This window comes from Poecile atricapillus, chromosome 3 (assembly GCF_030490865.1).
Source record: "Poecile atricapillus isolate bPoeAtr1 chromosome 3, bPoeAtr1.hap1, whole genome shotgun sequence".
NCBI lineage: Eukaryota > Metazoa > Chordata > Aves > Passeriformes > Paridae > Poecile > Poecile atricapillus.
In genome coordinates this window covers 66,871,813-66,886,258 of record NC_081251.1, presented here as the reverse complement: position 1 = coordinate 66,886,258, position 14,446 = coordinate 66,871,813, and the positions used below count along the sequence as shown (strand labels likewise).

Here is a 14,446-nt window from a genome sequence, read left to right as displayed (position 1 = left end):
TTTCCTAAACATAAATCAGGTTTTATTACTAACTTTTTAAGGTGTTTATGAAACAAAATCCTAGACATTTAGCAAAATTGGCAAATAAAGTAGCCTTCAATTATTTCTATCAAGTTGTAAACTTCTCTCTGTACAACACAAATCAGATAATTGATTTAGCGAACTGCAGCACTTTGGACAGCCCTTTTTCATGCATTACAAGATCTGCATCATTATTATTACAAAACAACTCTGGTTTTATGTTTTGACAAAGGTATCTGGATACAATCCTGAGTCATGTGCTCTAGCAGGGTCTGTTTGAGCCTGGGGGATGTACTAGATAACCTCCAGTGGTCACATCCAACTTTACCCATTCCATGATTCTGTCAACCTTGCATTCCTAAAAAGCACTTTGTTTTCTATTCTTGCAGACACACATTTATAGTTTCACCTACTTTCACTATTCTTGGCACTCAAAATAGAATTCAAAGCAAAGAAAAACCTCTAAGTAATTGAAAAATTTAAAAAAAAATATCTCAAATCTTTCAAGTAAAAGTCTATGAGGTTAGAACTACTTAGTATTAAGAATACTAGGACTATGGATGGAAGACTAAGCAGAACCTAGTCCTGATATTAAAATAAAAATTTAAATTTTAAAGTCATTGCACAAAGTGATAAACTTAAAATAAATAGTACACAAACCAAGGATGTCATCCAGTTGTACAGGTCTCAACATAAAGCCAGTTTTAGAATTTCTTAAAAGGAGAAATTTTTAAGTGGAAGAAAAAATGGCTCTCATTTGTGTCAGTCTTAAACTGAACACCACTGTGACAGAACAAAACAAGAAAAAGTAATTTCATAAATGCATTGTAAAAATCACAAGGAATCAGGATTCAGTATGGGTCCCCAGAAGCCAACAGAACTGCTACATATTTTAAAAATTTACTAAATAAGTCATTATACCATTCTACCAGTCCTCTCTTCTGAAATATTACTGTTTCAGCTGTTTCCAAGACCTTCATTATTTTAATGTATCCAAATTCCGTGATACAAATACCACTGACAGAGATTTAAATTATGTCATTAAACCTTCACCTGTATTTGCACTGAAAGTCAACAGTGGTGGTAACTTAGTGCTTCCTTTGATAAACACGTAAGCTGTACAATTACCAAGTGCCCATGATACAAGTGTTGACATGAATGGGGTCACTAAGTTATCATGAATACTACGAGGCTACACTTGACTGGCATTCAAGTGCCAATTACAATACCACAACTGAAACTTATGGGTCAGCAAAATAAGGGAACTCCAAAAGCTGCTGGCAGACAGCACACAGGCAGTGGGTAAGCAATGTGCTTTTGCCTCAAAAGACACAAACCTGTACCTCAGGCTGGCAAACAAATTACTACATGTCAAAGAATTAGATCTCTGGGAAAGCAGAGTCTTGTCTGCTTAATGAGATGAACTTTGCAGGATCAAGAACCATGATTTTTCTAAAAAGCTATCATCAGTTTGATAGTACACTTTAAGATAGGCACATTGAAAGCAGCAAGAGGAAGAGGGAAGACCCAAAAGATTAAAGACCTACCACAGTATTAACTCTCTCAAAACTACTAGGAATTCCAATCTTTTTCAAAATGTAAAACCACTACCAGATAGCTAAGATCAAGGACAAAATGAACTGTTCACAAAATCCATGTCCTGAAGTTCTGTTTATCTTCATATTGAATGTAATAACTTGCAAGTTTTATTCTGTTTTTCACTGAGGTACATAGATAAGCCAACTTCTAGTCACCATAAAGTGATTGTGTAAGAACACTTACCTTTGCCTTTTGAAACCTTTGTACAACAAAGGGACCTGGACACTTAGAAGTCTAAATCAGCTACAAAATTTTTTAAGTTTTGTTAGGAAGGGTTTGAAAACTTGATTTGTGCTCTCATACTTTCTTTATTACATCTCAAATCTTAAGCTGCTTCTACTCTTCCAGATGTGACTTTAGTAAAACTACTCATGTCATCTCCTGCAGCAATAATGCTACTTCAGTTCTAAAAGCCATTCCACAGTGATCAAGTAAGAACAAAACGAATAAAATGCCGAATTAAGATCTTACTGAATTGAGCAGCGTACCACAAGTCTGAAAGCCTAAGCTGTGCTCCAGCCACTCAATGTCCTGTTACAGTTTAGCCGAACCTCATCAGGTCACACAATCCATATACCACCTCAGTGTTTCACAAATAGCAAAGTGGTACAAGGAAACAAACCATGATAATGCTACAGTAACCTACAGCCTTACAGACTTTGCATGCTTTCCAAACATTTCCTTCCCCAGGTTCACCAAGACCCAGCAAGTTTGAAGCTGAAAGGCAATATCCACTAAGTTTCTGCTGTCAATAAAACACCTGCGGGGAAGTTTTCATCATAAAGTTAATTTTTGTAGATTACAGTATGAGTTTCAATACAATTATACTTAAGTATTTTTGAACAAAAGCAACTACTATTGGAAGTTGTATCAGTAGAATTAAAATATATTCAATAACACTCACAATGACAGACCTGCTGCTTCCCCACAATTGCTACAGTATGGCCTTACCTACAGTCCCTCCAGAGATAAACCTGCTCCATCATAGCTTTACCCATGGCTGCAGTCTTTCCAGAGGAATACCTGCTCTGTTGTGGGATTTTCCATGGCCACACGCTTTCAGGTGCTCCAGCATGGACTTATCCACAGGCACTGATGTGTCAGTGTCTACCTGTCTGCAGCACAGACCTGTCCCTGGGCCTCCATCCCTCCAGAGCTATTCCTGCTGCTGCACTGACACAGCCAGAGCCGCTTCCAGACCTTCCTGCTCCCACACGGATTCATCCATGGGTCAGGTCCCTTTGGCTGCAGCTCACCAGCAGTCCCTGGCAGCCCAGGGCACAGCACAGACACACAGACAGTCCCTGGCCAGCTGCCAGCCCCGGCACATCGCCGCTGCTGTTATCACAATGTTCCCAGGCACAGCAGTGAGGTGATAAAGCAGTGCAGCAGCAGCAGCGAGGGCAAAAAGCAGCCACTAATGAGCACTGGACTCTAATGTACAGTCAGGCAAGCAAGGCTCCTGACAAGCACCTGCCAATTAACAGCTGATCAGCAATTACAGCTATAAATTCAATCTAGCACATGCCAATCAAACCTGCCATTATCTCAAATCCTTTGAGCTGCACATTGGGTGTCATAAAGGATTGTTGGAGTTTAACCCCAGCTGGCAACTATGCTCCACACAGACGCTTGCTCACTCCCTCTGGTGAGATGGGGAAGAAAAATTGGAAAAGAGAGAAAATTCACAGTTTGAGATAAAAAATGTTTAAGGGACAAAGCAAAAACCACCCTGCACACAAGCAAGGCAAAACAAGGAATTAATTCACTGTTTCCCGTGGGTGGGCAGGAGCCATCCCCAGAAAAGCAGGGCTCCATCATGTGTAACAGTGACTTGGGAAGACTAACGCCACCACTTCAAACATCCTCCCTCCCTTTCCTCCTTTGTCTTCCGGCTTTATATCCTGAGCATGACACCATATAGTATACAATATCCTTGGGTTCAGCTGTCCCGGGCTGTGTTCTCTTCCAGCTACTTGTGCACATCCAGGCTGCTCATTTCAAGGCAGAAAAGGCCTTGGCTCTGTACAAACCCTGCTCAGCAGTAAGGAAAACATCCCCGCATTATCACAAGTGCTTCCAGCACAAATCCAAAACACAGCCTCATGTCAGCTACTGTGAAGAAAACTAACTTTACTCCAGCCAAAACCAGCACTCTAAGTTTCCCAACAAGTAAAACCACAGATTTAAAAAGAACACCATCCTATTTATTATAAAGAATTCAGTCAAAGCTTTCTCTGTGTAGGACTCAGTTGCTTTAATTCCATGCACTTTTGGGAGATGCATGCCTCATCATGCCATTTTGGCCCCATTTAATTTCAGAATACACAAAAGTAGCTGATTGTCTTCATTTAGAGGATGGGAATTTTTCACTAAGATAACAATAACCATGTGAACGAAGTGCCAGATGATATGACAAGAAATGCAGTAGTGTTAAAAGAAACAGAAATGTGACAAGATTAACATATGCTTTAAGCAAAGTAGTTTTCTTGTTTAAACTACTCTGTGTGAACTGAGTGGCAAGGTAGACAAGTATTTTCTTAAAAATAAATAATCAGTGTCTCTCTGACATGACACTACTGCAATATTTTTTATAGGTTTACCAAAGTACTTTTCCCAAAACAGGCATATTTGTTCAAAGTCCAGAACACTACTGACAAGGGTTGAGACCATTTTCTTCAGTGTACAAATGCCAAAAGACCCTGACTATCCATGAAAGAGGATAGTAGTTCGGTTCAAATTTGGTGTATACACAGAATCAGCAGAGTTACAGAGTAATTTAGGTCAGAAAGGATTACCCAGGTTCATCTGGTCCAGCATCCCACTTGAAGACGTGCCAAATTCAGTTGGATGCTCTGTTTAAAAAACTGAAATCTTTGCATACTCTTAACAACTCCAGCCACTGTCCTACTGCCAATGTAGAGCTACTACAGAGAAGAAAGAGCAAGTATAGAACTACTTCAATAAAAAAAATACTCAAAATACTCAAAAAGCAGAAACCCCACAAATATCTCAAGCTGATATTTCCATAAGCAAAGTCTGAACAATCCAAAGGAGAAGTAATTTTAATGGCTATAATCACATCACAATTTGGGAATGGTATTTTGTTAAAGCTTCAGAGAATTTACCAAATTGCTTGAATTTTGTGGTATACATCTATGGCAAAGCTTTCCAGATGCTGCAACAAACGCTTCATCAGAAACTGACTGCATGGAACCACATACCCAGGCTTTGAGCTATTTTGATTTTTTAAAAAAAGTGAGTTTTCAAAAAGGCTGGAGAATGGAAATCACAGAAAACAAGTTTTATATACCCCAAACACAAAAACTTCAGCCATTTGCTTGCATAAGACATCTTTTAGTGCTGAAAAGACTGTGGGGAAATTAACAGATATTGACATTCAGGACGATTGGAATCTTCAGATTTTTAACAATGGGATGATGAACAATCCAATTTTTCTCCTTCCTGTGAACTTGGTTTGCAAGAGGAAAAGAAAAGCCAACTTTAATTAAACAACATATTCTGCTGGTGAATAAAGAGTCAGAAGCACAATTTGGTCTGTGTGGAAGGTACAACACTCCACAGGTATTCCATTCTCAATTATCTCTAGTGAAAATGATCTTCCTTACTACAACTCCCTCTATCAAGAGAGAGGCTGAACTTCATGCTGCAAATGTGTATTTTTAAGGCATGAAGCACCAGTAGCTGTTGTATTAATGTTGGGAGACTATCACAAAACACCTAATTTGATATATTGTCCTAGTTTCGCTATATAGAAATTAAAGTGTAGGAAAATGAAGAAACTTGTTTAAGATGGAGCAGTTAAACAGCAGGGACCAGGAGAATTCCTTCAATATTTCTGCTTTAGCTTCGAAGTTTATTCTACCTTATAAAGGCAAACAAAAAAAGCTCAGCTGACTATTATTATTAATTGTACAGAGCCCTGGACTTAAAACTTCTGAGGAAACACCATCCTAAAGGCAAAAAAAAATCCTGAAAAGAGCTCATTACATCTTTCTCTATCCTCTTCAGAGTCTACATAACCCCCTGTTCAGATCACATTATGCTTCCAGAGGGCCTTCTAAGTAGAAGAGCACAGAAACAGGGCTATTACTTATGACACTGAGCACTGTCAGGACCTCACGGGGTAAAGTCTAACCAATTACATCAAGTTAAACCTTGAGTAGATAAACTGAACTCTAAATCATTAGAAGGTTTTGATATCTGCTGGGAAAACAAAGCACAGCCAATTATGCACAAAACTTTCTTAACACCAAGGACTATATGTCCTACTGTAAAGGTTCAGGTATGCACAGGAAAGAAGCAAAGCATAGATGAATTTTTAACTACTTGATGTCTCACATGTTGCAACAGTAGATCAAGAGTTGAAAGCTACCCTTGTAACAGCAGCTAAATCCCTTCAAGTATGGAGAAAACCAAAGACACTGACCTGTAGTGACAAAAGAGGCCACCAGCAGCTTACACTGAACACAGCAGTTTGAAACCAATACTGAGCACAATTGCTCCCTGTGGGGATCACACCCAATCACAAAAATCCAGCACAGAGAAGAGGGAGCCTGAGGCAGAACTGCCACACAAGAAGCAGGCCACAAGCTGAGACTCACACACCTCAAACAGCTGGAAAAAGTATCCTCCAACCTGCACCACAAACTCAGAGGAACAACCAGACCAGCATGTCCAGCTGGGTGCCACTACTTGGGAGAAATCATTTGAGATTTTATGTCACTCAGCAGAGTGCTTCTGCCCTTGTGTCTACCTCATCCCTCAATTTCCTTTGCAACAGAGAAAACAGACTCCAACAGCTCAACTGCTTTAACAGATCCTAGTCTCAGGAAGAAGGTGACTTCAAGGCTGCTCAAGGTTTCTACTCTGAGCTACTCACTTTGTAACTTTTCTTATACACTGTACAGTAACCAAGATATTGTTCATAGCTGAGAACAAAGAGAGCTTTTGTTATTAATTGCTTTTTTGGGTGGGGAAATACTTCTCTAAGGATCTGTCTGCCTCCAAAAAGCTTGGTTTTAAATCTCTTAGCTAAATAAGAGTTAGAAATGTTTCTTAGTAACTAATCAAGCTTTTTATAATGAATACAAGGGACATACTGCTCAAGTTAAACCAGTGAATAATCCCAAACTAACTTTCATGACTCATAAGGTTAAAGTGTTACACTAAAAGCAGTCTCTTCCTAGTATTTTTACAGACTTCTCTCTCTCTTAAAACTACAGGATCTAGAACCAACAGCTGCTTATGGACATAGAATGCAAAGTTGCCCCTCTGGCACACTGGGTTACAAACTACACCCATCAAGTCTAGAGGCAAAAAATATTAACAGAATAGTAATTCTATTTCTAATCCCATTAGTGCAACATGACAGCTATAATTTAGGTACTTCCATTTTTACATTTACTTTGTGGATTTAGAGAATTCAATACAGATGTTTAGCATATTTATCCATTAAGATAAAGAAAGACAAAGTCATTGAAATGGCAGTATATTTGTAACCACACATTTTGGTTCTTCAGAAAAAGCTTCAGTTCTATTTTTACAGATAATTTTAACATTACTGCAAACATTTAGTACTTGCGAATAAGAAGTCTCTCTGTTCTTCCAGTAGTGGCTACAAAGTCCTCATAAAGAAGAATGAGATAAGAGTATGATTTAGAAAACTCACATTAACCTGTTCTGATCAATACTAGTTTTGTATTGAAAATACCCAGTTTGAAGACTGACCAAATAGAGAACCTCTGTCAAGAGGTTAGATGATAAATAGCCCAAAGCCAAATCAGGACTGTAACATTACTTTCCTCACATATTAATGAAACCTCAAACAGGTTCTCACTCCTTGATTTAAGAATATTTTACTGTTAATACCCTTTCCAAGAAAATCCCAAACTTGTTTCCCCTGTTCCTCAGATTACTCACTTGCAACAGAAAGCCTAAAAAGTTGTACCTACTCTTGGAGACACAAGGAAAACACTAGCACCCAGCTCCCATTTGCTGGCAGACAAGGAAAGAAACATTATCATTCCTTTACTTCTATACTCTCACAACATGAACATGGAAGAAAATGAGGACTTGTATTGCACTTTTACAATTTTTCAATGAAAAACACTTTACTGACACTCAGTCTTTTTAGTTCATACCTCATTTCAATTAAAAACACTTTTGCAGCTTTAAAGAGTAAGTGGCTCCCACTTTAATGAACCCTTGCAAGTAATTTATTATTCATGAAAACCTTAGCGGGCAAAGCATCCTGAGGGTTGGCTCTATCTTTGAGCACTTCTTGCAAGCCTCACTCTTACCCACTCTTCTCAAACCAGCAGAAAGGAAGATGCTGTTTTTATATTGAGAATGTGTCTGAGTCTATTCCTTCTGCCTGCATTCCTCCATCACAAAGAGGAGGTAATCACAGGAGAGGCAAATTCTGCAGTGTTGTCTGGTTACAGGGCTACCCATTCAGTTGAGAGCTTTTAACCTGTTCTTCCATGAATCAAGAGCTGTATCAAAGTACTAAAAAAGCATATTCATCCTCATCAAGTCAGAGGAACACCAACATTTCAGTCTCTGCATGAAACTTCTTCTCTTCCTTTAGAAAACACATTTCCTGTCATTTTCTCACAGTAATGCTGTCTTCCCAAAGAATCTTGCAATACCCCTCTCGATTATTTAGAAAGCAATTCACACTCCAAGAGTTCACAGGTGTGTGTAGCCATGTATGAGTGCCCAGAAACAGGTTTTGTTGAGTCATCATTATCCAAACTGCAACATCATGTTGCCCAAAATTACAGGTGAGTAAGCTCTAAACAGGTACATTTTGATCTCCTCTTTTCCTCCAAACCAAGTTATTACTTCTTTGTCTCTTTTCGCTTTAGCATCTACTTTATCAATTTAAGAGTAATTAACACTACCCACACACAGTTTGCTCTTCATTTAAGTCAACTCCACAACCTCTTCAAAAAGAAAATTTATGAAATCAGGTGTAGTTTCAAATATGGCATTAAGAACATTGTATTATCAGCCCTGTTCCTCATGATCTGAGTTAAGAAATCTGGAGAGCTCATAGGAGAAATCTAGCTTTTCAGTTCTACTTATTCAACTTTTAAAAGTCAACACCCTTATGGCAATTAACCTTACAGAGAGGGTAGTGATATACCAGAAAAAAACAATAAAGGTCCACTTGGAGACTAATACGAACACCAAAGGAAATTGTTAGATTTACGTACAGTTTAAAGAGGATTAAGTCAATTTCTCTAGCAAGATGGCCTAAGCTTTCCCCATAATGTTTAGAATTCAGTCAATTTCAGGACAACAAAGAATTTGATTCATTCTCCTGCGCTGACAAGTAAAGGTCCTGGCAATAGCAATGTGGATTAAAGAATCTACAGGACACCTTCTTTTAAAAATAAAAGTTTAAACACATATGTTGTTACATGGCTTGGATAGTAGCATATGGCTGTGGTACCATATGGCTATAAACATATGGGTAGTTCACTTTTTAGTGCACAAAAAGAAGCAGGGTTACTAGTGCTTTACTTCACAAATTCATTCCGCTTCTCTCAGTCACTTGGAAGCTTTTAGCAAGATCTAATTCCTGCACCTTTTACTGTCCCCACTTGAAACCTTCATTTGGCAACACAGAAGTAGTAGCAGGTCACTAGAGCATTATGAAGTTTATCTTAAGAACAAGCCCAACAAAAATAAGCCCATCACCCAAAAAAAAGCCCAACCAAAAACCCTACAAAAAAAACAAACAAACATCACCTCACCAAGCAGCACAGAATATCTTAACCCCAGAGGATGGAGCAGAACAACAAAACAGATCTCAGCCCCCATCCCTCTTTAGATTGGCAGTCAGCTGCTGTAAATTGCCAGCACACTAGTAACCCTACACAAAATTTATCTGTTAACTTGAGATAACGGCAACTGAGCAGCCATGCCTCACATCACTGACACAACTTGAATTGACACAAAGAGCAACCAGAACAGCCAAGCTACCCACAGCAAAGAGAGCTTGCTGGTTTTCTCTCCTCCTGCATACCTGGTTCCCACCAGACTTCTGAATGGTTGCAGCAGTTCAATCAAGACATCACTTGTGTGAGGTGCACTAAATCCACTTCAGAATACGAAAGGATACAGCCTTAGTGCTCCGGTCTGAGTCCCAATGGCCAGTATTTTCTGAACCGGATCAAATGCCAAGGCTGAAGGTTGATAGGGGAAACCATGGCGTACAGTCTAACAAGTCACAGCAGCGCAGTAGCAATGGGTCAAGCAGGATACCAAAAATAAACAGAATCAAGACTGTATGTTAGAGAACAGGATTCAACATTAATCACAATTCAAAACGCAATTTAATCACAGTCTGAGAAAATCACCTGCCTTACATGAACCAGTTACAAAAGATTTCTTTAGTCATAATTACTCATTCATCTTTGAGCATCAAGTGACAATCAGACTTTCTGAAACTTAATTTCAATCTTACATTTCTTCTGCATAAAGACTGTATCAACTCAGCATTTCATTTTTTCATCTATCTCATTCCCTGAGTAATCTTATTTTCAGCTCTAACAAAGACTCTAAACTATGAAAATCTGAGATGTTCCTAGCAAGTTTGGCAACAAAGCCAGACTTGTCATCAGAACTATTACAAACTACTATACATGCTTTTCTGAGAATCACTTCAATTTCAATCCAACAGACCCAACATGACAGTGCAACCTCTCTCAGCTCAGTAAAGAAAAAAACCAGCAACTTGAGCTTGACAGAGCCAACCAATCTCTCACCCCCTACTTCCCTCAAAGAGAACAGGCAGCCCAGAATTGACAAAACCAAAAAATAACTCATTGAACAAAAGCAAACCCCCTCAGTCATGGGATTCTTTCTTAATATGGAGCTATTAGCACATTCAGCTTCTTTGGTTAGCCAAGACTAATTTGGTAATTGACCAAGCAATGACTCCATTAAACTTCTCGGGCTGCAATTAATGAGAACTGAGAACATAATACAAGTTCTTCCACTCTAAATGCACGCATCCTAAGCCATACAAATACCAGCTTTCCTATTCCTAAGCCTTTAGTTTAAAGCAGAGGTATTTCAGGACCTCATAAATGCACAGCAAACTTCTGATGCACTCCTTGTATGCCACTGAAGTTGCAGGCATACCCCACAACTCTCTGTATTTCACAACTGAATAAAGTCTAACTGGCAACACTTCTGCTCTTCTCCATATCCTTTGTGACCAACTCCTGAAAGCAGCAGTAATGCCTGCAATACCAGAAAAAAAACAAGGAGAGCCCACAAACAAGCTCATCCATGTCCAGCTAGGCCAGAGGTGCACTGCAAAGATAAAAATGAGTATTGATATTCCAATCAGCTTTTATTCCTCTTGATTCAGCTGGTGGTTAATTCGCTGCATCATTTTCTGAAGCGTGCAGACACAAACTGCAGTTATCACATCACACACAAGCAAATAAATAAACGGGAACTTCGTCTCTAAATAGGATTTGCAATAGCAGCATCACCAACTTGGCAACATACGCTGCAGTGAAAACCACCACAAACATCGAAAGCCTTTTTCAGGCGTAAAGGAACAGGATAAAGAATTCCCAAATAATGCAGAGGGACAGCTTCCCCGTCCTTCAGGCCCATTAGCAGAGGATTCTACTCAAACGCCGCGATAATCAGATCTGCACTACAGCTAAGTGTCACTCCTTCCCCCATCCATCCAACTCTTTCTACGAAGCCTTAGTGAACACTGCCAGTATTACTCGCATGAAAGAGCCTAGACGACGACAAACCCCGAACTCTCCAAGAAAGATGTCTAAAGAAATCCGGCAGGCCCTGTACAGCTACCCCCACCGCTTTCTTCCCGTCTTCGCCCCCGAAATAATCAATCCAAACAAGTAAACAGGAGCGGCGGGCAGGCTCGGCGAGGTCGGTACGGAGGAGCGAAGCCCGCAGCGCCCATCGCGGCGGCGCGCCCCCTTCCCCGGCCGCCCGCCGGCTCGGGGCTGCAGCATTCATTCACCTTGCAGAGCTGAAAGTGCTCGGACTGGAGCGTCTCCTGGATTTCGGTCTCCCGGTTCCCCGCCTGCTGCTGCTGCGCGGCGGACGACGCCGAGGCGACGGCAGAGACCGCCGTCAGGCCGTCCAGCACCTTCCTGATGTTAAATTTCCTCATGGTCCTCGGCGGCGGCGCTCCCGCTCCCCCGGCCTCGCCGCCGCCGCGCTGTCACCGCCGCGCCGCCCGCCCCGCAGGCGGCAGACGAGCCCCCGCCGGGGAGGGCGGTGCAGGGGCGGCCCGCGCTCGGGGGCGCCGCGCTCCTCCTCGTCCGCGGGGAGGGCGGCGAGGCGTCAGTCCGGCAGCGCAGGGGCGCTTCTCATCGGGGCCCGCGGGCTCGGAGACGGAGACTGGAGCCAAGCAAACAGGAGCCGGTCAGCCCACCGAGCGCCGCCACCGCCGGTCCCACGCTCGCCGCCCGCGGCCGCCCCGCGCCCTGCCCGCCGGGGAACGCGGCTCGCCCCGATCCCGGCCGGCCCCGCCCCGGCCGCCCCTCCCGCCGCCGGGGCTTGTGCGGGGCTGCCTCGCCTCTCCTCCCCGCGGAGCCTCCGCGCCCCGCGCAGCCCCCTCACATGGTGGCAGCCGCCGCTGTCACCCGTCCGCGTGTGCGCGCGTGTGCCGGTCCCCTCCCGCCGCCGCAGCCTCTCCCCCCGCGGCGGCAGCAGCAGCAGCAGCCCCGCGGCTCGGCTCAGCACCCTCCGCCTCCTCCTCCTCAGAGCTGCGTGTGCCGACAACCAGTCACCAGCGGGGCTTCTCCCGGCTGCTGCCAGCGCCTGCCGCCGCCCGCCCCCACAACCATCCTCCTCCTCCGCCTCCTCCTCCTGCCGCGGAGGGAGCCTCCCCCGCCTCTCGGTCGCTCCCCCTTGCCTGACAGCGCGGAGCGCAGCGCCCCGGGGAGGAGGAGCGGCGGCGATACCGCGGCGCCCGGCCCGGCAGCGGCGGGGCGGCCGCTCATGCGCGCTGAGAGCGGCGGCACCCGGATGTGGCGGAGCCGCTCCCCCCGCCCCGCCGCGGGGCCGTGCGGGGGCCGGGGCGGCCGGGCCCGAGCGCTGCGCTCCGGCGGAGCGGGGGCGGCCGCAGGTAACAGGTGGCGGCGGCCCGAGGCTGCCGCGGGCAGCGCTGTCCCTGCCGCCGGCGCGGCGCTGGAGGCGCTCGACGGCTGCGGCGGAGCCGGGCTCCGTGCGTGGGTTCCCGCGGGAGATCCCCCGCGGCCGCGCCTCGTCCCAGGCGGCGGGGCTGGTGCGGACCGCGGCCGGAGCAGCCCCCGCGGGTCCCGCGGCGTGGCCGGGCTGGCCGGAGGCGGCCGCAGGAGCCGGGACAGCGCGGAGCGGCGGCGGGGCTGCGGAAGAGCCCAGAGGAGGGATGCGGAGGGATGCGAGACCCCCGTACCGCTCCCCGAGCGCCGTGCTGGTGCTGCGGCCCCGGCCCGGGGGTGCTCGCTGTGCGGCTGGACAGAGGGCTGCTGACGAGCTGCCCGACACCGCCCGGCAGGTCACGGCCAGCCCTGGCGTCGTAAGGCGAGCGCCCGGGTTATGAAGTTGCTTCCATTCATTCTTATGGCTGCAAAAGCAATTTAAACAGGTGGCACAGAGTCAAACGTTTTGTTCTGATAGCCCCTGTTGTACAGCATTCTGTATTTGCTCTTAATTTCTTTTACTGCTAGCTTGCAGTTTGGGATTATCTAGTGAGTGGTCAGGCAGTAGATATTATTCGTCTGTCATGTTGTCATAATCATTTGTGACTCGCTATTGAACTTCTTTTCAGCTAAAACTAACTGAGCAATCATCCCTTTTGGAGGGAAAACTTGTAGAGATGTGAATCAAGAGACTGGCTCACGTTTTTTAGCCTCAGCACAAATGCCTTAGCAGTAGAAAGTACTCGGCACACTGGAAAATGGTCCTTTCGGGTGATGTTTCCAGCCTGATGGCCAGGCATGCTGCATTAGCACAGTGTCCAGTGTCATGGTGCACTGAGGGATGAGAGCAATCGGAATGCAGCAGAATTGCTACAATGCAGCCATCTTCATAAGTAAAAATCCCACAAACTCTTCTTAGACCTGTAAGGTCTTGTTAATTTACAGCTGTATTGCCAGCAGGTATATGAGGTACAAGCATTTGAAAGAAACCAAGACAGTTCACTTATTCTTGCAAAGTGAACTTACAGAGCTGTTCCTTTGTGTTACTGGGTCTGTTGGACATTTCCTGAAATCATCTTGGTAGGCTGTGAAAGAGTGCTTCCAAAGATGACAAAAGTCCTACGAAAAAAAAAAGAAGTAGATTTTAATGTAAATGTCTGATGTAAAAACCAACTTAAGAGATATATATGTGCCATTTCAGTATATCTTTATTTCTCTGTAACATATTTTAGCTGTGTATAAGTTACAGTATTAATATCTATTTTCCCATCTATTCCCATATGCTTATTATAACACACTGAACTGGGAAGAAAACTTGTAGAACTTGGCCAAGTTTGAATGGCAAATATAAACTGTTACAGGTAGAGACAGGCACATGTATGACTAAGAATGTAAGTTGTAGTCCTGTTCAGTATGTTTTAGGAGAGGCTCCGCAAACACTCCTAGATACAGCTTTGATAGCGCAACTAACCTATTATTTATAGGAATAATATTCACAGCAACAACCCCCTCAAAACTGGGCGATGAATTAAAGGACATTAAAAGCTCTCTTTTTGCATATTACAGTCTCTCCCTTTTTCTTATGTACTTGGCCTATGAATGCATTCTTTATT

The 14,446-nt window shown here is 43.8% G+C and overlaps 1 protein-coding gene across 6 annotated transcripts in view; it reads right to left on the bottom strand.

Moving 5' to 3' along the window:
* Nucleotides 1-12,087, bottom strand: part of STXBP5 (syntaxin binding protein 5) — a 105,780-nt gene extending 93,693 nt beyond the window's left edge. For 5 of the 6 annotated variants that reach the window (XM_058834924.1, XM_058834926.1, XM_058834923.1 and 2 more), the window contains exons 1-2: nucleotides 11,666-12,087; nucleotides 9,776-9,873 (exon numbers count right to left, since the gene is read on the bottom strand). In XM_058834924.1, coding sequence (XP_058690907.1) covers nucleotides 9,776-9,873; nucleotides 11,666-11,818 — 251 coding nt within the window. In that variant the 5' untranslated portion in view covers nucleotides 11,819-12,087. The remainder of the gene's footprint in view (nucleotides 1-9,775; nucleotides 9,874-11,665) is intronic. The other variant, XM_058834922.1, reaches the window with a different exon arrangement.
* Nucleotides 12,088-14,446: the final 2,359 nt, after the last annotated feature.